General features: G+C 40.2%; 1 protein-coding gene across 4 annotated transcripts; it reads left to right on the top strand.

Moving 5' to 3' along the window:
- The first annotated feature begins 227 nt into the window (after positions 1-227).
- ypel1 (yippee-like 1) lies at positions 228-26,240 on the top strand. Of its 4 annotated transcripts, none has more exons than XM_017705081.2 (5): positions 228-894; positions 5,920-6,123; positions 17,556-17,599; positions 19,515-19,623; positions 22,313-26,240. In XM_017705081.2, exons 2-5 carry the CDS (start codon positions 6,007-6,009, stop codon positions 22,400-22,402), a joined length of 360 nt encoding a protein of 119 aa, XP_017560570.1. In that variant the 5' UTR covers positions 228-894; positions 5,920-6,006; the 3' UTR covers positions 22,403-26,240. The 4 variants fall into 4 exon arrangements, with proteins under 4 accessions (XP_017560570.1, XP_037387595.1, XP_017560569.1 ...); XM_037531698.1 differs by having other exon boundaries at positions 5,836-6,123; XM_017705080.2 differs by lacking the exon at positions 228-894 and adding an exon at positions 2,203-2,592.
- The last annotated feature ends 1,103 nt before the right edge of the window (positions 26,241-27,343 follow it).

Here is a 27,343-nt window from a genome sequence, read left to right as displayed (position 1 = left end):
AAACAAAAAATACGTATAAATATATAATAAAAATAAAAGAAAAACAGGCTAACAGGCTGAATGGTCTTCGTTACTCTGCTCTACCGAGATTGGCTCTTCCGCGGAGCTTCGGCGCGGCCGGTTGGCTGCGGATGAGCTTCGCTGATTCTGATTGGCTAGAATGCTCTTATGGGCGTGGCCTCGGCGCTCCTTCGCTAACATGTCTGAAGCGCTGATGCAGCTGGTTATCAAAACAAACGACCTACAAAAGCAGCCTGGATCAGAGAGAGGGGGTCTGCAGAGCGAGCGCCTGAGGTTTCAGCGTGGGAATGAATTAAACTGCAGCTACTTAATCAGCGTCGAGCGCTTCACATCTTCAAGTGCATTGAACGAGGCTTCGGCTTTTGCATCATTTGATGTGTTGGTGTTGCTAAATATATCGGTTTCTTGTATGGTGGCGACGCTCGGCTCCATTTTGGAGGCTACGCCGCTCTCTCCTAAAGGCTTATTGATCGGGCTATGAGCAAGTTAGGCGATCTTTCTGCAGTTGTTGATGGACGTCCGGGCTCAGCGGTGGGCGATTTTGTCTTTTGCTTGCGTTTTGAATGAGGACGGAGAGTGCTAACGCCAGTGAGAGGAGGGGAGAGCACATCTCCAGCATCTCCAACAGCAACAGCAGCATCAGCACGCAGCTGCATCTGGACATCGCCGTAGCCACATCATCATTATTTTCCCATTGAGAGCAAAAAAAAAAAAAATCCGCAGAGTCAGTATCGAAGGGAAGGAGCATGATAACAAACTGAGCGCACACGTAAACACAGAGAGCGTCGTGACACATGCAGGGACCTCAGAGCTTCTGAATGAGACGATCCCTGCCCTGGGGGGAAAACACTTTCTCCACTTGCTCCAGTAAAGGTAGGGGGGCTGTTGATGATTTCGCCCAAAGCATTAGCGCTCAATAAATTATTCAAAGTTCCACGCGTTAGCCTGCATGACGAGGATCGCTTCTAGCTCTGCACACTTGGCACGATTTCTTATAAACACTTCTGCATTGACTCCTTATAATGGGGTTTTATTATAGGGGCTGGAGTGGCTCAGCGAAGGTCACGCATGTTGACGCGCTGGAATTCCTCGCAAATGATACAAAACGCCACCCAGCTGAGCGCTGCGCTGCGTTTCCAGCTCTTTTTTCCCCTCGTGTTGTCTGTATAAATATTGAGATTGCGATAATGTGGCGGTGTAGAGTCGAGGTGGCGAGAGAAAGTGTGTTATGAAAGGAGGATGCAGAATGAAAACATATGACATCATCAGGACGGCGGTGGTGGCGACGAGACGAGCCTCCTTATTTAGGGGGGGGGGGAGAAAAACAACAAGCCTCCTTCCTTTTTTCAGCCTTCAGATTATCCATCCATAGCTTCACAGTCAGTGTCACAGCGGCGTTGGTGCTGTGTGAGGCAAAAGTAGCCTGTATAATAACAATAATGATAATAATTCTTATTGCAAGTATTTTATTAATATGATTGTCGTTATTATTATGCACCTGCATCCCAACTTTGTATTATTATACTGTCAAATACAAATTATGTAGCAATACACCCAAAAATGACACAATGACAGTGACAACAGTGCAGCACAGGATGTAACAACATGAAAAATATACATTCTCTCTTTGTTTTTTTTGGCTAAAATAATCTGCAGAGTGCTTTTTCGTGACCGTAATGTATTTCAGGCCCTTTCCTCACTTTATTATTTATTAGGTGTAGCAGATGCTCTCTGACGCATAGGGATGAGGGGCTGTTTTTTCCCAGACCTGACAGACCTGCTGTCTGTTTATACCTGTCCACTTTGTCACACACCAATATTGAAAATAAATGATGCCTTTAGATTTTTGTCCCCATTCTCTGGCCATGTGTAGCCTACTGACATAGAGTGGTTAGTAGGGGCGCGTATGTGGGCTTTATTCATAAGACTGAATGAGTTTTATACTTTTAGCATTAAGTATATTGGCCCTAATTTGACTGTTATTCATAAGACTGATATTAATTGGTTTCAGCCACAACACTACAGCATATTACTATTTTTAAAATGATGATGATGATGATGATGATGATGATTATTATTATTATTATTATTACTACTAATAACCACACTGAACACGCAGCTTAGCCATTTATATGTATAAATTTACGTAGTCATTAATTACAAAGCGATTATCAATATATTTTCCCTTAACTTTATCTCTAAGATCATCTTATATTTATTTACACATCCGGGTTCTCCTCGTCCTTTGGGCCCTCCTCTTCAGCATCTGATTGGCGCGTTTTCGTGTCAATCAAGCGACGGGCCAGCCCACGTGGTGACGTTTCTGGCGACAAAAAGCCAGTCTGATCATAAACACAAAGAGAGCAACAAAGAGCACAGAAATGTACACGATAGCGGACACGCAGGACTGTCAGACAGTGGCTACCTGTCCAGGGCTCAGTATCTCAGCTGAGAGGAGGCAGTAGAGCAACATACACGCTGCCGTGAAAACTAAACTAATACTCAGCTGAGCAGAAGGACAAAACCCCCTATGTCAGAGCTTCACGCTGAGGCGCAGATCCAGCTCAGGTGGTGAGTTCAGGTTTTTTATGTTTATTGCACTGCTTGTGGATTAAAATCCTCTGTGAAGTTGTTTGTTTATGTCCATGTTCCTACCGTGTGGCCAGTCTTTGCCATGCCAGTCGTTTTGTGTGGAAAGAGGAAACGTTTAGCTACTTCCATTGAAAACAACGCGGACAGAAAAAGTGGTTTAAAATCTTGAAAAATCACTTGACATTTGGACAGCAGCACCAAAACAAGAGTGGAAAGTGCGCTCGTCGAGCTGTCCGCAGTAAGCAGAGCTCAGTTCTGGTCTTTATTCTCCTTGTGCTCGGCGAAGAGCAGCACGTTGCTGCTGGATCTCTTTGTTTTGCATCCATGTGGCTCTCTGCGCCCCCCCCCCTCTTTTCTTTCTTTGTGTGCTCTGAAAAGATTCGCGCTGACAACGACGACTTTCCAGCGTCTGCATCTTTATTGCACTAAATCACCGACAGTACTACAGTATATATGTGCCTAAAAGAGGTTGTCACTCATGAACTTGGGGGGAAATGCATGTATACAACAAACAAACCAGGCTTCAGCAGGCTAGACGAGGAAGTTTACATTGAGGATAAAAGCAGCAGCACATGCAAAAGAGGCAAAGACAGAGGAAAAAAAGAGACAGGAGGTGAATTGTCATTGTTGAGGTGCTCTGTCTTACCCGAGGCCTTCCAGCAGGATCTTTTTCCCTTCTTTTTTTTCATACTTAGCCCTAATCCGACAGTATTAATCGTCAGGCTTGCTGAGATTAGCCTCATCCTCCAGCAGTCCAGGCTCATGGCGAGTCCTGTCTTTGTTCTTTAACGACAACTAATAAAAACCTGTCGCTTCTTTGGTGCTTTAGTTGGTCCACCAGAGCACTGGACTCAGTTTTTCTGAAAATTAGAGAAAGAACCCAAAAAGTGTTGCTTGCATCTGAGCAAAGATTCATGTTGTGCTCCATAAAACACACAAAGTAGTTTAGTGCAGGTGCGCCAAGCAAGAAATAAACCTCAGTCAATACTCTGTTTAATGGAATAAGTGTATATTAGTGTAGACTCGTCTTATTTATGTGCAGTGTGTCGGCAATACTTAGTTTTTTTCTGTTCTGTTTTAATGTTGGAGTCTGCAGCGCTTTAAGCTCTGCAGTTTACTATAAGGCACTGAGGCAGTCCTTTAGACTGAACCCATCAATATCTGAAAACGTCGATTTGTTTTGGTCCAATAGTTCACTTGAATGTTTGCAAATCGATCCAGCCATGTGACCAAAGGTGCGTTTTGTCACCCAGTCTTGGGCTTTGGGTCACGTAGGGCTTCTATTTATTTATTTATAAACAAAACAATAGAAAATCCTTTAAAATTGATTGTTAATGAAGGCAGGAAAATTGCATGCAATTACCAAAAAACCCAGTTTGTATTGCTGGATGTTCTTCCATGTTGTAACTATGTAAAACAGTTACTGTACAACAAGCAGAACAGGTTCTGTGGCATTTTTCATACCACAATAAATTCAGTTGTCTGACATTAATGGGTTAATACGTGCAAAATCGCACGCATATGTTCTCAATGTAGTGCTAATAACCCAACAGCTTAATCACACGCTCGACTTTAGGAGCCACGCAAGCTTTCCCCCCCCCCGTCCTGCGTGACGTGCGCGTGCACTCTCTGTGGCCCAGCGGTAGACTTCCTGTTCTGCTGCGGAAGTGGCTTTGTTTTTGTTTTGTTTCAGCCATCCTGGGCCCTTTCATTAGTGCCATGTTCCCACCATTATCGTCAGTGCCAGGATGGGAGATGTTCCCTCAGCTGTGAATGGAATTTCCAAGCTCACACCGTCGTTAATATTTTGGGAATGGTAGCTGGCTTGGCTGGATTGTACCAGCAGTCAAAGCATGAGTGTCTCTCCAGTACAAACAAGCTGAGAGGAAGCTGCTACACGGCTATAAAAGGACATGGCCAACAGACTGTGCAAGAAAAAGACAACCGTAAACACTGCTGATTAGACACCATGGCTTTTAGAAGCCGGCAGAGACCCGTTGCACCATGACATCTCATTATCTGTAAATGTGTGAAACATGAAAACCAGTTAGCCTTAGTAACTCGGCATGTCTGTTCAAGCCAACCCAAACTGTAGTATTTTATACCTTCATCTAATGCAAGCCATGTCTAAAAGTGTCTAGAGCCCTTCTTTTTAGATAATTCCACCTCTTTGAGGAGCAACTGTTGTAGACACAGGTTTTCAGTTGCTTTCATACAGCTTGTATAGTCTCCATAGAAAAGCATTGACCAATAGAACAGGAACAGCCACACATGAGCCTAAGCTTACCATGCCCAACACCAGGCTTTGGCTAGAAGTGTATAAAGCCCCCCCCAACAGTGAGCTGTGGAGCAGTAGAACTATGTTCTCTGAAATGAAGGAGCTCCATCTAATATCTTTAGGATGACTTGGGTTGGCTAGTCATCCAGTCATCTAATTGTCATCGGACTTCATTAATGCTCTTGTGGGGAATGCAGTCAAATCCTCACAGCAGTGTTCCAACTTCTAGGATAAGGTCTCCCCAGAACAGTAGTGCTGCTGCAGCAAGCAGCACAATCTCTATATTAATGTCCTTGATTTCAGAAGAAATACTGGATCCATAGGTGTCTTCAAACTTCACCTTATTAAACAAGATTAGGTTCTATAGAGGATGGACAGTATGTGCTGACTATATGAGTGAAGAGTGGGGTGTACAGTCGGTCGGCTCTTTCTGATGTACGACGCAAATGACCCTCAGCTGTAAAGAGAAGAACATATCTCAGTCTCCTCAGGGCTGTACTACTTTAACATGCCTAAACAAGGGCTTTGAGACAGAGACTGAAATATGTGGTACTTGCTAGAAGAGGGAAAAACTTTATTCACACTTCATTAGGTTTGCACAATGGCTTCATTGCTTCACTGGGCAATCTAACTTAACCTGTGAGAGCAGGAAATGATTAGCTTTTTCTCTTCTTCTTGATTTTAGTTTGTCACAAACTAGGAGCTTCATAGCCATGTCTCTGCATGTTGTTCAAAATTAATCTCTTTTTTAAGTGGACAGTCTTTTAAGATGTATGCATTTTGGATAAAGATTAGTCTTTAACCTCTTGCAAGTCAAGGTTATGTGTAGGCTTTTTGAGTGATCAGTCTTTTTCTTCTTCCTTCCTGCTTCCCTTTCTCTTTTTCTCCCTCTTTCCCTGCATTTCTCTTTCCCTCTCTCTTCCACTGCCCCCCCCTCTCTGAAGGTTGTTTTTTCTCCTGTGGTGTTTGTGTGGAGCGTGCCACACACCCACTCCACAACAACGACGGCTTTTGCTTGCATCTTCCAGTGTTTCTTCTGTCAGCAAGTTCAGCAGAGCTGTAACTCATCCAGCGCCAGTGCAGACGAGCCCAGTGAGGAGAATCACGACTGTGAGATGGTGAAGATGACCAAGTCGAAAACCTTCCAGGCCTACCTGCCCAACTGTCATCGCACCTACAGCTGCATCCACTGCCGAGCACACTTGGCCAACCACGATGAGCTCATCTCAAAGGTCAGCAAACACATTTGAGGGATACACAAATAAGTGGACCAAACCAATAAACACACACACACACACACACACACACACACACACACACACACACGCGCGCGCAGAGCCACTGGCCTTAGAATTGGGTTGTCAGAATTAGTTGGTTAAACTTGGTTGCTTGAATTCCTTAACATGCGTTTTAAATTTTTTTTTTTTAATTTAAAGCAGTAAGGTGGCACGGTGGCGTGGTGGGTAGCGCTGTCGCCTCACAGCGAGGAGGGCCTGGGTTCGATTCCCCGGCCGGGTGACTGGGGTCCTCTCTGTGTAGAGTTTGCATGTTCTCCCTGTGTCTGCGTGGGTTTCCTCCGGGTTCTCCAGTTTCCTCCCACAGTCCAAAGACATGCAGTCAGGCCAATTGGACATGCTAAATTGCCCCTGGGTGTGATTGACTGTCTGTGTCTGTCTGTCTGCCCTGCGATGGACTGGTGACCTGTCCAGGGTGTCTCCTGCCATCCGCCCGAAGACTGCTGGGATAGGCTCCAGCACCCCCCCGCGACCCTGAGGGAGAAGCAGCTTAGAAAATGGATGGATGGATATTTAAAGCAGTGATTGATTGTTTGCATACTGCACCCAATGAACACACCTATTGATATGCATTAATAACCTTATAGTCTAGTTTAGCTTTTTGCCCTGAAGTATTTTGGAAGGTTTGAAAGATCATGCCAGATTTTTATTGTTTAACCTTAAACTCTTATGTGCAATCATCAAAATAATCGGTAGTCTCACAAGGCTATACGTGATTTTTGTAATGAGAATACACATCTGAGGACCACTTTTGGTGCTGGATTGTAGTGAAATCTGTCAATCAATAATGACAGCCAAGCACAAAACATGGATTTATTCATATGCACAAATGTACACATTAAATTCTCACCAAACAATATCTGCCAATGCCTCTGTCCTCTCTTGGTTAGTGCTAATTCCAATACGGTTCATACAGTTGCATCCTTTTCAGTAGATGTTAGGGCTGTTCTGCAGCACTGGGTTTTGTTGTTTGTGAGACACACACACACACACACACACACACACGCTCACCTAATCGGGTAGTATACGTCTATTGTTGTCACTGATTAGCGGTGGAGGCACGTGCTGCGCTTTCAGACGCCAAAGCCGATAATGCTGCAGTCAGAGATGATCCAACGTCCACCGCACCTGTCAGGATCAATCACTCCTACCTATAACCCAAATCGGATCTCTGTGATTGTTTTTGTTTACTTGTTTCCCAGTTTGCATCCTGATTGGTTTGGCACAAACTGCCTTTCTTTTAATGACTGGAGGTTGGTTTGTTTACTTTAGTGAAGACCGTATGGTTCTTCTGTGTTCATTGTACTATAGGTCAAAGTTGTTGTGTGTTTGTGACTGCATGAAACAAGTGTGAAAGTGATATGGAAAGTTTGCTTTGACTGAACAGTGACTTCCTGTTCTGCGGTGAGCTCCTTTGAGTCATTGCAGTCACTCAGTGGTAAAGCTAAGCTATGTGTTTAGACCTTGTGCACTTGAGGAAACAACACTTCATAACAGCTGTACGAGTCTGAAACTGCTGAATACGCTCGAAAGGTTTCTTTCTAGCTGCCAGTGACTTTTTCTGGATAATTTGTGACTCCCAAAAGGAATGTCACTTGACTCGTACTTCCAGCCCGTTATTAGAGAATGAATTGAGAGGCCGTTCCTTGCTCATTTGTTTGGCTACTTTTGAGTTTTACTCTATTTTTAAATGTGTACACACGTCACAGTTTTTCCCATAGCATGTTGCCGTCTGCGTGACCTATACAAAAACTAACAAACCCTCTCCACCCAAACAAGAAGCATGCAATCAAATCAAGTCACGTCTCCTATCGGCTTATCGAAAGACAACAATGGACTATTACAGAGCTAAGCAAACAGTACACTTGTGGTGGGGGGGGAATGTAGCTAGGCTGAGTTAAAGTGACCATGACAACCAAGGTACATTTTATATTGGTGTTGGTCAGCTGATATTTAATAGTAATAGCTGCTTGTTGACACCCAGGTTGTGTAAAACAGGCCCAGTTCCAACTTTCTGAAGAAGTTTCCCTTCACTACTTCTCTGCTATCAGTGATCCTTTATCAGGTTCGACACTCGTAAGGTCATAAAAATAAATGGCAATGATAAGAATTTTTGTGCTCTGCTGTGTATACTGAGAACTCCGTACTGAGAAGTTGTGTGGCAGCATAGATGAGGTGGATACTGTTTAGGGAATGAAGCCAGTCCTGTGGTTCCTGAATAGCCCCTGTGTGTCTTTCAAACAGGTGTTCTGCCGCACAATAATGCAATGTTGTACTTTGTTATAAAACAGTTCCAGTTCTAAAATATGATTGGCAGAGTTAGTTTAAAACCTCAGTAAAAACATTTTTTGTTATTAAAACTATTGTGCTGTTTAAATAAATCTGACTGTTCTCAGAGAGCTGCATTGCTTGGTGAAAGCAGTGTGTATTGTGATTAGTAGTAATAATTAGGGATGCAGTGATATGTGAATTCTGTACCAGTATTTGGCAGAGATGATACAAATGGCAAGGTTTTCTTTTCACATGTCTGAGATAAGGTCAATGCCAGTTAATCAATCAATTGGAGCAATTGGAATAGTATTACAGTGAAAGAAAGCATTTATTTGTAGAGTGCTAGAAATGCAGTAAAATGCAGACATTTAGTATAGCCAAGCTTTGCTTAAACATTCTGCCTTTCTGGAGTGCTAATTATCTGCCTATACCAATATGACACCAGTGTCATCCCTAATAATAATGCATCATATTACTTACTGAACATTGGTGCACAGTTATTGGTCATTGTATTTTATAAAAGCAATAAACCAATCAAGACCATGTGGCTGTGATTTTACTATGTTGTACAGTGCCACACAACATCATTTAACCTTGTGGGTTATTGCTTTACTCTCCTCTAGCGAAGCTGATTGGCCCACTACGAAGCCTGTCAGTTATGTCATTGACACTGATTTGTTGCTGTATTGGATATAAAGCCAAGATAAGGCCAGTCAAATGAAGAATGAGGCCATGACATTATAAAAGGAGTGTTCAGTCAGCAGGCCTCCAGAGGCAGGACAGCCCATGTGTCAAAACACACAGAGTAATGCTCTTAGCACTTAAAAAAGCTCTACATGCTCTTTGGAGGTGAGTTAGAGTAGGTGGGGAAAAGGAGGTGCCTTTCTCTTCTTCCTCTCTCCTCTTCTCAGCAGTAGCCAGGGCCTGGCATTACACATAAGCTGATTATGTCACTTTGTGAAGATCATATTCTGAGTCTTTCACTACCCATCCGGCACATGCGAACAGCTCTGTGTTAGCCCATTCAGCAGTTGAGCCTCATTTAGTTCTGTATCCAAGAGTAAGAGCTGGAAATTATAGCGCGAGTGGCTCAGCGATTTCTCAACATTTTGCTGAAGATGCCACTGCCGATGGCCCAGTTTTCAAAGCGTTTAAAGAATGGAAGGTATTGTTGGCTCAGAAGGTGGGAAAGCTGTAGAGTCTGTTTTGCATACTGACTGATCTAGACTTTTATTTTGTTTGATGCCATGCTTTTATTTTCATCCGAAGAGGTGGCCATCTTGGAGAATTTTCTAGTGTCGCCATCCACTTTTCAAAGAACGTTTGAATGATTAATGCCAATTTCACTTTCAGTGAATCCCCATTCAAAGAGCCGCGTATGTCACTTCATTAAGTCTTTCCCATCCTCTTATCGATGCCGACGTGAGGTATCACTTTTTTGGGCTGCCAAGAATTGGAGCAGCATTAAAAAGCGGATTAGCTAGCCTAGCGCTGGCCAAAGAAAAGCTCAACTCACATGCTGGACTCTTGGAGACGCATCAAACGGAGCTGGGTGGTGGAATGTGTGCTCCATTGTGAAAAGGCTATGCTAAGGGCTCCCTGCAGTAAGTCTAGAGGCAAACCACCCTGCTCCCACACACGCACACGCGCACTGTCGTCCATATAGCCCATCCATCTGCTTCTCCTGGAAGGCAAGAGTAAAACTGAGTCTCCTTGTTTACAGATGGTGGTCAGGTCACTGCATAACCAGCATTAGCTTTAAACAGTAGCAACAATGTGTTGGAGCAGAACGTTTGAACGTTTTTTTTTTTAAATGTTATTATTTATTTATTTATTTATTTAATCCTGACCGTGGTGTGATGCTGCTGTCAGTCAGTGAAAATACAAAAGCCAGTGAATCATGATTTGTGCTAATGCCCTTTAAACTTTACATTATCATCGTTAAGTTGTTTATGTTTATCTTAGGGCTGTTGATCCATTAAAGTAATGATTAATCACATTATTTTGTGAAGTTAATTGTGATTTAATCAGATTTGTCTTGTCTGCTCTTTATGACCCTAAAAAAACGACTTGTTCCACCTAAGGAGGTGCACTTTGTGAAATGAGCTTTATCAAAGTGTATTTGATTGCTTTCAATAAGTCAGTATCATTATCATGTGAACGCAGGGTACACATGACCCTGAACATAATAAATCCTGTTATTTACATATGGTGAAAACTGAAAACTGCTTTCATCACCAATGTGAGAGCAACAGTGATTGCATGTTCCGTCTAATAAGTAATTATAAGCAGTTGTATGCTAAAGTTTGGGTACTGCTTAAAGGACGTGTTGTTTTTATTGGCTTTCTAAGTGAAAATCAGTTAATACATTCTCTACAAAGAAAACACTTCTGCACGTTGATACAGTTACTGTTTATTTCCTGAATTTAACATACTAAGAGAAGAAAACCAAAAGTTTATTTAGTATTATGTCTTTTTTCCCCTAATGTGTGAAGTTCAGCAAATAAATAGAAATTGTACTCTGAAATGTGTAGAAAACTGTGGTATTTAAGTGTGTCCTCTGTAGAGGATTTGCTCAATTATTTTCCCTTGGGAAAATCAACAGTTTGTAATTTAATATCTAAATAATTGCATGCAAATATAAACGTGTGTTTCCAATCATGATTGTTGCCTCTTGCTCTTGCACTCGTACCAGTCATACAACTGAAGCTTTCCACTTTACTATAATTTTTTTTATTAGTTTGCTGCTTGTTAATGTATCCAGAGGTCTCCTGCAAACATTGTCCAGTGTAGTCTACCGAAGTTGGTCATGGTATAACTTTGAAATCCATTCAAATCTGTATTTGAACGATAGTTTCTTTCATAGCAGCATACAGTGTGCGAGAAATTGGTGGTTATGTTAAGAATACTTAACTGTGTATAAATAACACATTCAAATGTTAAATATTTCGACTTGAATTAAGGGCGAGCAGTATGCCGAGATTTTGTTGTTATTGTGATAAATTACACCACAATATGCTTTTCTGAGCATATCGTGGAGATGTCACAACCTAAACAAAGCTAAATCACTCATTCTTTGTAGATGTCTCGCACCAAATATTGTGCATCATGAACTTTATGTTTATATATAATTTAAATATATCTTTATGTGGGATTGTTTGCCACATCACCCCAACTTTGAATCATCTCCTTATATGTCCCATGTCTTTTTGTATGTATGTATGTCTGCCCACACGCCATGATTATCATGCTACAATGAATCTTGCTTTGAAGGTTGAATTTTGACCTTATTCTGCAGCAGTTATTTGTTTAGGGCTGGCTTGATTTAATCCTGTTACTGGAAAGCTCCTTCTGCCTCAATGCACCCAACAGATTACCCGGCCCTGTTTATCAGATAGAGGCTTGCACCTCTTAACTGCACCTGCAATCAGGCCCTGATTGAAAAGGCCTGGAACAAACCCGCCATTGACTGCAGCTTCTCTCAGGACCAGGTGCCTTTGATAGGAACAGTAAATGACCCACTTGTCCTGTTTTAACAACACTGGTCTCAAGTTACTTTAGCGGGCTGGTGGGAGCTAGGCAGGAGAGAGACGAGCCGGGTCGAGTCAAATGGGTCTACCCACCAGCGCAGACCTGAAGACACGCAAGGGCTCAGCTAAGAATCGGCTGATTGTTTGGGCTGTGAAAAAGCTTTGGCTGGGTGTAGACGCAGAATCCTCATAATTTTGTTAGATGTTTTGAAATCTGAAGATCGGGCTGCTGCTTTTTCATCCTTATGTGGCGATCCAGTAACAAAAGATCATTGGGAGGAAGATTTAGGAAACTATCCAGACCTGTGTTTATGTCTGAAATCCATTTGAACATCTTTTTAAAGAAGGTTTTATTTCTTAACACATCACAGCAGTGGCATACGTACTACAAAGTACAGTAATTTTGAATGAATTTTCTTCAGTGTTTGATATTGCTGTAAAAGTAGGTCTCTTTGTTAGTGGGTCAATGCGAAGGAATGCTGTTGTGAGCTAATGATTCCCTTTTAAAACTGCTCTTTAATTAACCTAAATGGCAAATGTTTATTCTTTCACTCCATGTAAGGAGTAGTTTGTCTTCAGGCAAATTACCTTCACATGTACTTCACCCACCCCCTGAGCTCAGAAGTGATGTCAGATGCCCCACAGGAAAGGTTTTTTTGTTTTGTCGGGTTTTTTTTTTCTTTTTTTTTTTCCTTGTTGTTTTAATGTAATCAAGGAAAAACACTTTCACTTGGTGTCAAATAGCCATGCCCCGTGCCCTCGTTTTTATCCCCCTCAACCTCCTGCTGTTATAGCAACAGTTGGCAGGCATGTCCACTCAAATGGCCGAGAGGGCCAACATGCATGGCTAAATGTAGATCTCTACAGACCAAACATACAAACTCCTGGAATTCTGAGCCAGTTCAACAGCTCAAGCTGATTGTTTTGCAGAGTCATTTTGTCTGGCTGTACAGGAAGGCACAGAAAAGGTTCCTTGCAAGGTAAATTTGCATCATAGATACAAGGAACTAGTTTTCTTTCAGGGGAAAAGTCAAAGACACCTTTTAAAGATAATGTGAGCTCTTTGGTGAGAGAGGCACATTGTGTAAAATTTGCCTTTGGCTGAAGGTGGATCAAATGACCTTCATGGAACTCGGCCCATTGGCTTGTAGTCTTATTGTTTTGCCAGCTTTTCATTACCAATATGCAAAGTTTTCTTTTGTCACCCAAGTAAAGAAACTTTAAGTACAGTGAAATATGCTGTACTTGTTCATGTTCTTTTTCAGTGCTAGTGTTGCAGTGCATCAAAACATCAGTACTCCTTAATGTTACTAAACTTGGTAAACAACTTGATACTTTAGTATTCAGTACATTTTTATTTACTTAATGGTCTCGTATCATGCAAAACTACATTTTCCTAGCTTTTTAAAACTTATTTTTAGTTCAGTGTAGTATTAAACTGCTAAAGTTTCAAAACATACGGGTCACTCGGTACTGTGTGGACCCAGTGTTTGGATGCAAAAACATCCACTAAACATTAAAAACCAAACCATTTTCATATATCCTGAACTGCTTTTTGGGTAAGCCACAATACAGCACAGCCAATCAAAACAGACGTCATTTACATGTATCAGACTTTACAGCACAGAAACAAACCAGCTTGTTTTCTAAGGGATAAGGAGAGCCTAGAAAATGACCTTGTACAAGTTAATTATGACTGTTTTTGATACATAAACCAACAACTTTCAAAAGTGGAAAAAGTAAATGCAAGGAAAATTGTAGGATTTAGCCCCTTCAAGTAGGCTAACACTGCTGTGATTGTATTCTGCCTCGAAGTGAATCAAATGCATGCTAATTTGACTTTAGTGGGTTTTTTGCATCTCTGTATTTATACAAGTGATCGTATGCTTCTGGAAACAGTTAACATATGGGTTAAATCATTTCCACTGATCCACTGTTGTAGGACTTCTTCTGCTCTTCCAGAGTAAAAGAAATGTGTAGTCAAATATTGAATGAAACAACACAAACATCTGCTGATACTGATATGAATCTGATCGTCATTGTGCATCTTTTGTTTTGTATTTGTTTTAAACACAGTGTGATTTAATTTAGGCCTGTTTCCTCATGTATTTATTTTGTTACAGGTATAGCATGTGTGGCGTTCTGGTATTGACAATTGTGATATTAGTACTTGGCACTGATATCAAAATCGAAATTTCGGTCTCGTGACAACCGCTCTTGGCATTATGAGGCAAAGTCTCACTTAAGACTTCCTAAAACAGTTGAAACCCCTGTGAGTTAGATGTTTATAGTTCTAGTTAGATGTAGGAGCTTTGCTGTAGTGTTCCCTGCCTATGTGGTGCCACTCTGGCCATTGTTCAGCTGTTGTATGAGTTGTTTAGGCTGAAGAGGAGGCCGGCTGCATTAGCCTACACTAAGCCTGCACCCAGGTCATCTGCAGTGGAAAAAGTAAAGCCGATTCTTCCGTCTGTCCCAGCCTCCCTGACTATGTGTGACAGCCGTCTAGCAGAGACATGCTGGCTTGCTTCCACATGTACCTGTGCCTAACACCTAGTGCTACAGCAGTGAAAACAGGCTGTCATGCATCCGAGTGTTGCTTACTGACTTGTTTCTGTGCTGAGAGAGGTTGGGACCAGGGATGTCATGATTAATTGATTAGCTCATTTACTTGATGCGATTTAAAATCTGTTTTAAAAAAAAAAACCTTTCTGATGAATTTACAATTATTTGCATTTTTATAAGGCATGCTTTAAATTCTTCTCCTGGCCTGTGTTGCACAGACAAGTTCTACGTGTAAGCCTTTTCAAGGGCATCCCAGTTTTACTGTAAACGGATACCATCGCTATAAACAAATAAACCGTTCACAGACCGTGTTTGGAATTGTTGAAAGACTATACATGGCTTATTGTTCATTTTTTTTTATTGTTAAATTCTCTTTTGCTTGATTTAAGCAAGGTTGTTTATAAATTGCTTAATTACTAATAGTGGGTAGAGCCCTCATTAAAACAGACCAATATTGTTTAAATAGTTAACAAAGTTAGAATTTGTCATGTATAACAGTGGCTATTTAAACACTGCCTTTTACCTTGGGCTGTAATTTTTAGGATAGAAACTATACCTAATTGCACCTGAGGCACTTCATTTAGCTTTTGCCATGGCTCAGGTAGATGTTGGAGGAGCTATGCAACAGGAGGCTTGTGGTTTGAATGCTGTCTGTATGTGCCTTTAAACTTTTTTTCAAACGTCTGCATTCCCATAACAATTTCTTACTGTAAGAAGTGTTGCACAATGCATCAGAGGTTTAGTGCTTTTTCAGTACTACAACATGATAAACAGTTCACTACTCTTAACTTTCAATTAAAAATAATAGCACTCTATATCGCTGTTGTTGTATGTCTCTATTTGAGTGTATATGGTGTGCGGGCTTCATGTTGTACAGTCTTGGATGTTTACCAGGATTGTGTATTTTGAGTCAGGCTGTAACAGAAGGCTTGTTTGTCCTTGCAGCAGGCTAGAGGATGGCTCTTGATGGGGGATACTGTACATGGCACGTAGACATGGTGCTGGACTGCACAGGCCTCACTGATCTGTGTTAATGCGCTGAGATAGAAACTAAAGCGGGCTAATGCTTTTAAAACCACCAGGTCAGAGAGAAAGATGGAGAGAAGGGGAGACGGAGTGAGTTAGCGAGTGAGAGTGAGAAGCTTAAAACACACAGCCAGAAAGAGCTTGAGATGTTGAATGGAAAAGCAGGGGAAATTAATGTTCCAGTGTATTTTCTTTCTTTCGTTCTTTCGTTCTTGCAAATGTTCACTTACCACAGACAGTAATCTGGACATGTTTCACTTAATTTAATAAAAGAACAAAAAACACAGCCTCAGCTTTGTTATAGTAGAATCCAATGGGTGGGTGTTAAAGCATCTACCTATTGGCCTCTATTTATAAGCATGTTTTGAGTCAACAGGCTTTGCTTTTCTCTTATTGAGTGCATCAGAATTATTGTTTGTGGCAACTGATGTACCATATAGATGCAGCAGATGGACAGTAGCTTGAAAAATTCTGGAGTACCCCCAGGGACATTGCATATGGCCTGGGGTCCCAAGCCACAGCCTTTCACATTTTGACCACCACAGATGGACCTGTTTTACAACAATGACCTGTTGGACATTTAATTGCATCAAATCAGACTTTGTCAGAATTCATCAGTTGTAATGACTGTGACAGCTAACATGATGGTGTTGTGATGGTGGTGTACCTATATCCCCAACCTTATCTAGCTTTGTCTACTTGGCATCATAAATGCTTTTCCATTGGCTAAAGCTTGCTAATATCAATCTGTGAAGTAGGATCTGAAATTAAATAAGGTGTTAAATAAGCTGGCATTACACCAAGAGGCTATCATTGCAGCAGCTAAATAGTTCCTAATGAAATAATCAAAGCTATACACTACATATGTTTTATTATTATTATTATTATTATTATTATTATTATTATTATTACCACAAGATTTGTTCGCTTCATGGTCTGAATAACCAGAGCTGGTTTTATGTTGGTCTACTTCTTAGCACCTTTAATGGCCAGCATGTTCACCCAGCAGTCAGTGTAGGGCTCACAGATTTATTATTGTTTTTATGAGGAGGTTTAGAAAGGCATGTCTGTTCTTTCACTCTGTCCACCCAGGCCTGTGTGTGTGAGGAGTGTAAAGCACAGTGTTGTAGGAAAAATCTCACACACATTGTGCACGGAGTACTGTAATTGCCATCTAATATAAAGTGAACTCAAACTTCTAGACAAAAGAGCCATTTCATAGTAACGCACACACGCAAGCACATTATGAATTGATGAAATGCACATGTTGGCCTGAGTCCAGAGCTTGGCAGTCACGGTTTAGGTGGACTTTGCACGAACACCAATCCCTTATTCTTTTTCTTCCTCTCTGTGTTTCTGACTCATGTACCCACACCAGCCTAAACACACCCACGTATACAATGAACTCCAGCTTCCAAGCAAATTACTGTGAAACATACTTCCGCACATAAAAACACCATGTAAACACATTATGAAATGAATTGTGGCTTTAAGCCAGATCTTGGGCATCATGGGTTGGACAGACTTTCCCCAGAGACCAAAGCACACATTCACATGTATAGAAACGCACACCCCTTACTTTTTGTTTTTGTTCATATTGTGAGGAAGGATAGAATAGAAAAAGGAATAAAACAGTATATTGTGCATCCAAATGTGCAGTAATCTAGCTATCTGCTGTTATATAATACTGTAAGTATCGTATCAAAAAGCGATGACATGGCAGCAATTAAAGTTGCTTGTTTCTGCTCTATCTCACAAACATAGCACCTGGTTTGGTGGGCTACAGCTATATGTAGGTGACGCTTGTCAGTTGGTGGTAAAATGGTTAATAAAGGAGAATTGATAAAGGTGTTAGTCGCTTCACACACAGTGAGCTAGATTTAAGCGAGTTAATAAACTTTGATTTGCATTTTCTTTTACTGAATTTTGAGTTTGTAGCTGTCATTCACATCTAATTTATTCCTTTGTTTCTCTCACCAGTCATTCCAAGGCAGCCAGGGACGAGCCTACCTCTTCAACTCAGTGTAAGTGTTAACCTGTGTATACATCAGTGTCTGCAACTTCTAGTAAAGCCTTCTCTATGTCAAGTCAAATAGATTGTAGTCAGTCAAATCTTGTATGCTGCATCATTTAGGTTAAGTTTTGCTCTCCCTTAACTGTGTCTGACAAGCTTTCCAGCCTGGCGTGCCCTGTGTCTGTGAGTTTTCAGTAGCAAAGTAGATGATTTACACTGGGAAAGACTTTTGGAGTAGCAGACGAAAAGGTCTCCTGTATGCGTTTGGAGGCCACTTGCATAACATAATGATCTCTGTGCAGCCTAATAGCGCTAGAAGGATAAAGACAGACTAAATCCTACAGATCACAGTCAAAAGGGCAAAGCCTCATCAAATAGCAATCTATACAGATGACTTTGAAATAAAATAGCAGTGTTCATGTACTGCAGGGAAAGTAAATGTATAAATGTATGCATATGCATAAATTTTTCTAAGTAGATTGCCCAGCAACAGTCATTTAGTTTTGTGAAAATAACCAAGAGAGGCCTCTGAGGCTGAACAGGTGATAGTAAGTATGGTTTGGATTCTCTGTATGGCCATTGGGGCTAGCTGTAGTGCTCAGCAAGCAGATGCTGGGTTTTGCTGAGTCAGCAGGTTTGGGCCTTACTCCAGCAGAACAGCAGCCGACAAAGCATGAGTGTTGCGAGAGTGATATCACAGGGCAGATGTAGAGTGTGTTTGCGTGAGGAAGTTTGTGTAAGAGTATTTTTTTTTTTAAAGGGGAATTTATTTATTTATTTTATTCTTCTCCCAAATTTCTACATAGTTAAATAATTGATAATGTAAAAAGTTATATAGAGGTTTTATGTGAAACGGTACCTTGTAGAGAAACTTAACCAAGATATTTTTTTATAATGATGCTGATTAGAACCAGAGGTCACAATGGCAGCATTGCAAATATAGGCATTTAATTCATTGTACAAAATGACCAGTGACAACGTCAACAATTTTATTTGTAACGTTGTTAACTGGTATTGTAGTTAGAGATTGTTCTTAAAATATCTTAAAATTATCGTAAAACAGTGTTTCAGGTATGATGCCACGTATTCACGTAATAACTTTCTAAGAACCTCTGGTTCCAAGGCCCACCACTGTGACTCGTCAAGCTTGTCTAAAACGTAACGTTCCAGATTAAACCACTCTGAATGATTTAATTTATATCTTAATGTTAATTTTGAATTTTTAAAAAACTGTACTAGACATGTACACAGAGCAGACTGTATTGTGCCAAACCAGAACACACATTCTTTAAACATGGCTGCTAGTAACTGAACCTGCTTCCTTCACACTGAACTTGTACAGAATTGTCTGTGAATAGAAGTGAAGCGGTAATGTAAACTAGAAACAAGGACTAATATTGCAACTGGCTGCTGTATGTAAATGAGTCCTCTAAAGGTGTTGTGTTTATTTTTTGTTTGTTTGTTTGGGCTATGAGCATCCTGATCAACCTCAGATGTCCTTAAGCAGCGTTCTGAGTGTCTTGATGAATCAAGGCATTGCAGGGAAAAAAATAATTTGGATCAAAATACTGCAAGTTGATTGTTAAATAGGACTCCTGTAAATGTCTCTAGAGCAGCAGATTACTCCAAATGACTTTGTTCACATCACAGCCATTGAAATATGCAGAAATGGTAAATCAGTGGAATTCTTCTCTTTAGCTGTATTGCACCAGGTGTGTGTTTAATATACTGCAAGGTCAGTTGTAATATGGAATTTCATTTGAATCATGCAGGCCTACCTTAAATCACAGAAACCACATCTGTTGGTGGTTTGAGATTAACATGCCTTCTGGCAAAGGGTCAGTGAATCTTATCAGTGAATGGTAGTGAAATGTTAAACTGTTTGCACAGAAAGTTTTATCTCTCTGTCTCTCTCTCTCTCTCAGGGTGAATGTGGGATGTGGTCCAGCCGAGGAGAGGGTTCTCCTCACAGGTTTACATGCTGTGGCAGACATCTACTGTGAAAATTGTAAAACCACTCTGGGCTGGAAATACGTACGTTTCAGTTTTTGTTTTTTCTGCTTTTCTGACAGCCAATAACTAAAAGTTCTCAAGGCTATGCGGCTGACCTTTGATTCTGCAAGTCTTGTGCTAAATCTGCTTTCAGGACTGTTTCTTAGAGTTTGAAAATCTCATTGCGAACTGTGGTTCAATAAAAATGTACTTCAGATGTTTAAGAGCTCAGCTGTTTCAAAGGAATACATGAAGACTTTAATTACACAGTGCTGCATATTCATTTGCACGGCTGGGATGTTACAGAATACGAATAATGGGAATATGTATTCACAATATAGAAATTCTAAATACTGAAAACCTGTATTCAATCAGTTGCATTTTGTAAAGGCAATATTCAGAATAGTTATTTTTTACAGTTTTAAGACACTTTATGACTATTTATGACTAAATAAAAAAGTCTTTAAAAGAAACCCCATCAATGCTTTAACCATTGTAGGTAGTCAGCTTGTTAGGCAAACTAAGGAAAAAGGAAAGGGGGGGGGGTTTCTTATGAACCACAATGGAATACATTACTGAATATATTTAGGACAATGTATTCAGTATTTTACCCAGACCAGTGACCATTTTGGATATAATGAGTTTTCAGGGGCAAAATTTAATGGACAACACATTTTTACATCCCTAATAGAGATGGTATTAATCAAAATATAGCATGTATAGCATTCATATTTCTTGTATGTGTAAAGCCCATTCCCATCAATACACATAAGAAAAAAATATCATATTTCAAAAACAGTAATATTGCAGTTAATGGATAAAAGTGGACAGGGCTCTTTTAGCATTACCCAAAATAATCATACTGGATTCCAATATCTTTCATGCATTATTAGCCATGATAAAAATTGTAGGTGGAATAGATTTTGAAAGATACCCTTTTGCATTGTTTTGTGTTGCTTTTCTGAGCTCTCCAAGTACCCTCAGTTGTTTCTGGTGAGCACTGCAGTGTGAGCAGGTTCATCCAGTTCCTGTGTGTATTTGTGCTCATTTATTTATGTCTCCAGCTATCCTGTTTCTAAACTATCGGTGTGCTAAAGGCTGATAGATTAGATGTGTAACTTCCAAGTCCTCCTTCTGTAAAACGGTGACAAACAGGCAAAGAATACCAAACATTCTGCACAATGTTTTTTTTTTTCTTTTTCTTTTTTTCTTCTCCAGTACATCATCTGTAATAGATAATGTCATTTTTATTTTTTAAAAGTAAAAAAACTTTAACCTGAGCACAAATCTACTGGGTTTCAGGCACTTGAGCGAGTGAGAGTGAAAGTGAGAGACAGAGAGATTGAGTGATAACACTGTTTTTCTCTCTCCTCTTTCTCTCCTAAATGCTTAAGAAGAATTTGGCGCTCACAGATAGAGCTTGTCAGACTGCAAGGTTTAGATTAATGTCACCACACATACTGTTCTGGAACCAGCTTAACCTGCAGCCGTGCTCCATAACAGTCATGAGGATGTAGAAAAACTGAGGTTTTAAAACGGCACGTTTGAAAAGACTTTTTACTAGCTGCCTTCTATCTAACTGAATATTCTTTATTTTTGGAAGTAGCCGGTGTAGGAGTAAAGGGTATAACTCTTAGTAAGTAAAGGGTTTTGTTTAAGGGTGTAAAAAATGTGGCAATCTAAAAGTAGACATTTAGTTGTACTGATTATAATTGGTTATAAATAAAGATCCGTAAAGTATGCGCTCCCTGTTTTTGGTCCGAATACACATTCGTAGGTTTCCACACTTCTGCACATTGTAATGCACAATTATGTATATTTGCCTAAATTAACAAATTGGGGGATAAAATATAACAGGAAATGTGTCCTTTTTCATTTAATATGCTGTGGTGATGATGGTGATGATGATGATGCATTAAATTCAGCAAAATTTAAAAGTTTTGCACTACAATTTGCAGGAAACACAACATTTTAAGTCTGTTCTTTGTAGAGGTTGTTGGGGCCTTCACAATTATTTTGTGATTGCCTGATCAGTTATTTGAAATCAGTTATTTAACCTGGTGCAGTGTTTTTCTACAGTTATTAGATGTCAGTCATATTGTATAAGCACAATATGAGCTGGACAATCAGTTGGCTTGAGCCAAATAAATGTAAATAAAAGAAATCACTTCTTTCTTCAAACTTTTCTAGTTCTAATGTAAAGTTCTTGACTTTAACTGTAATTTCTACAAAATTTTTAGGTGCATTGTTTGTTTAATTTGTTAGTATAGCTAATGCAAGTTTATATTATATAGTGTGTGTGTGTGTGTGTGTGTGTGTGTGTGTGTGTATATGTGTGTGTGTATGTGTATATATATATATATATATATATATATATATATATATATATATATATATATATATATATATATATATATATATATATATATATATATATATATATATATATATACTTTTCATTCACATTTTCATAGAAAAATGTGAGCTTTGGTTGTCTTACTGTAGACATAGTCCAGTGCAGTGCAGTACAGGGGGGGCTGTAGAGTAAAGAGCCAGTAAAGCAAGACAGCTAGTCAGCCCATTTAGCTGCTTTAGACTTGTTAGTTGTGTAAAATGAACAGTTTATGTCCGGTTAATGTTGGGTTTTGAGGAACATGACCAGATGCATTTGTCAGAATAATAGCTGTGACACTAATAAGTTCTCTTATTCTGCCCCCCCCCCTCCTCACAGGAGCATGCGTTTGAGAGCAGTCAGAAATACAAAGAGGGCAAGTTCATCATTGAGCTGGCTCACATGATCAAGGACAACGGCTGGGAGTGACCTCCGCCCACTTCCTCTCTGCTCAGTGACCTTTTGGGCCGCTCTGTAGCGGACTTCAGAGTGACACCACACACGCGCACACACACATCACACCCCCAACCCCTCCACCCCAACGCCAACGCCATCACCTCCACTTCCACCCACCCCCCCCTCTCTGAAACAAACAGACTCAGTTCAGAAATACAAACAGACTGAAAGAAGAGAAGGGATACAGAGTGAGGAAACAAAGAAACAAGGGGATTCCACTTGTCCATCTGTGGTCACCGAGAGACTCTCTACTCCTTTTTGAGGATTTTTCTCTGACTCTGACTGGTTTCTTGGTGTGTTTTGACCTTTTGTGTGTCACCACCCCTTCGTAAGCTGTTAACAGTTTCAAGAAGACACCATCTCACTCCTTCTCTTCATTTTTTTTTTCCTCCTATTCTGTCTCTCTTCGTGAATGAGCAAGGAACGACGAGACAAGTGTGTGTGTGTGTGTGTGTGTGTGTGTGTGTGTGTGTGTGTGCGCGTGTGTGTGTGAGTGCGTGTTTGTACTGTTTCCTTTTATGCAGGAATTTTGAGTCCTCCCTGGTGGACTGATGATGTTACTGGTTAGCATTTTCTCCCTAACAGATACAGGTCTTTACTGAGCATGCTCTTTCCTTCTGCGTTGGGATGGCGACAGGAGGACACTAGGCAGATATGATTGATGTTTTAAAAAAGATAAATAAATCTGGGTTGGGGTGTTATGGAAACTGGGCGGGGCTATGTAGCAGTACCGTGGATACTATTGGACAGGGGAGGGGGGGGGGGTAAATTGGGCGAAGTTTCAGCATTGCAGTGGCATTTTTGTATTTATGATATATCCCTGTACCTTTTATCTATCGTATTTGAGATTTGACTCGATTTTCTTTTTTTCATGGTCTTTTCTTTATTCTTCCTCCGATGACTTCACTGTGCAATTTGTGTGACCCGGTACAGTAGAGTTTGACACCCCCCTACACCTCTCCCTGTGCAGGAGCTGTCCTGTCTTTAGCTGTTAATCTGGTGCTTTAGGCAAGATCATACAAAAAAAATGATGTGTAGCTTTTAGTGTTGAGGTGGCATTTGTGGCAGGTTCCATTTTTGCATCAGTACTATACATTAAAGAAATAAATAAGTATTTTTTTTGTTTTAAAATGCTGTCTAAACACACTGGACAGCAGGGGAAAACTAGTGTCGGTGAACCACACCCCTACATTTTGACCCTTTGTCAAACGTATCATGTAGTTTCTGATGATTATGAGACTTTACAGTAATGTTGTTCTTATGATCATGTGATTTATGTGTGCTTATGCATTTTTTCGGAAACACGCGTGCATGTTAGCCGTATGCGTGTCGCGCGTGTGTGTGTTTTACGCGTTACGTTATGGCATACTTGAATGCAGTTACTTTGTTTGCACTTTGCAGAGGCCTTGTTCGTGGGTTTAGAGGCAAAAGTCTGTCTGTCTGTTTTTCATGGCCTTTTCATTGATGATTGAATGATTGTACCAGATGCTTTTTGAATGAACTTCAGGGTCGGGTGATTGCTGGCATAATCATCTCCCTTTAGAGTAGACCTTCTGCTGCTTACCTTTGCTTCGTTCATGAGTTGGCAAATGAGAGCACAGTTTTAGTGCTTTTATTTTTTTATTTTTGAGGATATATGGCTGTAAACCCATGGCAAACACTACCAATCTGTCCAATTTGATATAAATGTGGATGAGCAGAAATTTGAGAGAGAAAATCAAAGCCCCTCCAAAGGGAAGGGCATGATGTAAACAATGCATTGCAAACAAAAAAGGAAAGAAAAAGAATGTGCTGCTATTTAAACTTGATGCAATCCGGAGCTTTCACTTTACACCTCCTGCACTTTACCTGGGCTGTGTGAGCGCATGCGAGTGGATCTATTCTTTACATATGTAGTCCTCCTTCCACGTCTTTGCCTCTAAGCAGCATGAATCATGTGCCTCTTCAAAAGGAAAAAAAAGAAATAGAATCTCTCCCTCTGTTGTGCAGTGCATGACTCCATAAAAAACCTAGCACACCTATTGATGGCCCATATGGGTTAAAGAGAAAAAAAACTCGGACAACCTCACAGATCTTTTATCCACTGAGAGTTATATTCAGAAGCATTATAAGATCCGATTATTTTTTTGTAGGTCTAGTTGTCACAGTTAAAGGTTATTGTGAAATTAGTGGTTGTATTATGCAGAGCATAAAGGGGTTTGGTGATTTTGCGTGGGTGGGCTGGGCTGGGTTATTTTAAAAGTGAGGGTGGGGCTTTCTTTACATATAAAGAAAGCGGTGCATTTTAATGTAGATTTCTATGGAGTATAGATCAAAGCAGATTATTGAGATTTTTTTTTTAAAAAAGAGTTACGAGGTTCCATAGTTTGAATCAGTGGCAGAAACCCTCAGTTAGCGATTATCGCCAATAAGGTCAGTCAGGTCACGTGACCTTTTAATCCGTCAAAGGCAATGCAAACAAAATAGTTGTAGAGATATCCTACTTGAAAGAAAAAGAAAAAAGGAAAAAAGACAAAAAAACAAGTTACAGACAAGACGTTGTCCCTGTCTCACAGTTTTTGTACATAAAGTGACATATTTAAAGTTTTATATACATATTTCTACTGGGTTAGTTCCTCTACTTCCCTGACTTGAAGCACTTTTGTTCACTGTACCTCTGGCTTTGTGTACATGTGCGTGTCCGTGTGAAAGAGAGCGTGTGCGAGTGGTTTGTTATTTTCCTCTCTCATCGTTATTCATGAGTTTAAGCTGTTTGTTGACTAGCTTCTCCATGTCCTGTCTCTTACCTTTCATTCAATTTGGCTTCTTTTTCCTATTCTGTAGCTTTGATGGTGAAATGAGGCTTTCTTTTTTTTCCTTCTTTTTTTGAGAATCTAAACTTATCTATACTTTTCCTCCCTGCTGGTTCTCTTGGTAAGACTCCGTGGCAGAGCATGTCTGCTGGTCCTGGTTTAGCATTGTGTGCTCAGCGGTGAGCTGGATTCACCCGCCGAAACTTTCACAACCGGAACATTGATTTTATTTTTTCCACAAAAGAGCTTCTCCCTAAGACTCAAACTGAAGATAAGCGAGGCCAGTGTCACTGTCAGTGTGCACCAAATAATTGCGTAATTCCTTTGTTTGACCAACCATTAGCTCATAGCTAAGCTGTCCAATGTGTGCAGTCACAATCATGAATGTCTCAACTGCTGGAAATTCAACCACTTGGAAAAAAAACCAAAAAGTAAGCGTTAAATTGTTTAGTACCAAGTGTGGAATTTTGATATGTCGGTTTCTTTTTGAATTTTTCCGTTTTGAATCATTGATTGTGTTTTCAAAGCGGCAGCATATTATGATTCGTATTTGTTTGTTTTTTTTTGTTTTGTTTTGTTTTGTTTTTTTGGGGCTGTTGGCTGTTGAGAGTTTATGTACCCCCTCTACTTTGCCATTTGCTTTGGTGACACTGGTTTCATGGTTTCAAACCTTTTTGAAGCTGTCAATCTATAGGTTACGTCATGCAAAAGACATTTAGGTTTAAGGCGTCATTAGGTTTGCAAAGGAAAACGATTGTAAGTTTGAAGAGTTATTTTCTTAGGACTGTTAAAATATGAGCGTGTTGTATTTATAATGGCTATATTAAGTCGTGCCTGGGTTTCTTTCTTCTTCTTTTTTTTTTCTTTTTCTTCAAAGCAAAAAAAGCATATGCTTTTTCTTTTTTTCCATTTTTACTTGATTTATATTGCTTTGCTTTCTGTCCTAGTAAAGAAATGTCACATTTGTCTGTTTTTCACTGTATTGTAAACTATGATATCACAATAAAGCTTAAATGGCATTTGGGTGGTGTGGTTTAACGTGCTTCTGTTTCTCACAACGTAATTGATTTATGGTCAGCAATAGTGTCTTATGAAAGGCCTATAGTCTATTTGTCCTTCTTTTTTCTTTTTTTTTTTTCCCCCCTCAAGTCTACCAAAAACAGTTATACAAAGTCATTTTTGCATGATCATTTTCCAGCCTCTTATGCCATAGAATTAAACAGGCTGTTTTTTGTTATTGTGCTTTAAGAGTGATGTAAATGCCATCAGTCTAAATGCCTGCCCTCATTCAAAAGCGTAAGGATACTGTGCTTCATTTAAAAAAGCAGTCCAGGCTAAGACACTCCTTATGACGTCAGTGTGAATGGGTGGAGCTAAACTGCTGTAGCTTCAACAAGCAATGTGTTTTAATATGTTTTTGGGACATATCAAAAGCTATGAATTCAAAATAGCCTGTTTTTGCAGCTGTATGTAATGGATTTTAAAGTATTACGTCAAAATCATATTTGTCCGTTTTCCATGACAATGGGCCCTTTTTTTCCAGGATATTGCCAGCTTAAAAATCTGGAATTTGTCAAACTGTTCTGAAAGGTCATAAGGACACGATTCCTCAATAAGTGCTGGGAAGTGCATTAAAATCCTTCAAGATATTTGCTGAACTTTATCAGCAGGGTTGTGTTTATCAGTTGATGGAGGCAGACGTGAGTGAATCCTGGCGGAAACTTTTCCCTCCAGTAACTACTGTCTGACCTCCTTCAGTTACCTTAAAAACCTGCCCAATGTGAGTAACCCGACTGACGTAATGAGGATAATTTGTTTTGGAAAAAAAGCATTCACTGTCTCTGTCTTCACCAGGAGTTCAGCACAGAGCGCTGCTTTCTAATGTAATAAACCGAAGAGGCATGTGGGTCAGTGGGCCAAGAAATCTAATTCTGTGCGTTTATGCAAGATGGTTGGTGAGAGTACTTTGAAATTTTCCCTATAGGGCTCCATATGAATGGAAGGCGTCAGGTCTGTACATTAGGAGTTATTTCATTTCTTTCCTTTTGTGCAGTGCTAATTAAGGTCTGGATGAACAGCTCTCAAGTAGGAATGTTTATTATGATAAAAGCAGATGGTAATT

Source organism: Pygocentrus nattereri, chromosome 20 (assembly GCF_015220715.1).
Source record: "Pygocentrus nattereri isolate fPygNat1 chromosome 20, fPygNat1.pri, whole genome shotgun sequence".
NCBI classification, from domain to species: Eukaryota; Metazoa; Chordata; class Actinopteri; order Characiformes; family Serrasalmidae; genus Pygocentrus; species Pygocentrus nattereri.
The sequence above is the reverse complement of the archived record's forward strand: the minus strand, read 5'-3'. Positions and strand labels throughout refer to the sequence as shown.

Excerpts from the sequence above, each read along its gene's own strand:
- ypel1 (XM_017705081.2), top strand. The coding sequence starts at position 6,007 with ATGGTGAAGATGACCAAGTCGAAAACCTTCCAGGCCTACCTGCCCAAC. Across the intron at positions 6,124-17,555 it reads ACGATGAGCTCATCTCAAAG|TCATTCCAAGGCAGCCAGGG; the intron begins GTCAGCAAACAC and ends TTCTCTCACCAG. Across the intron at positions 17,600-19,514 it reads GCCTACCTCTTCAACTCAGT|GGTGAATGTGGGATGTGGTC; the intron begins GTAAGTGTTAAC and ends TCTCTCTCTCAG.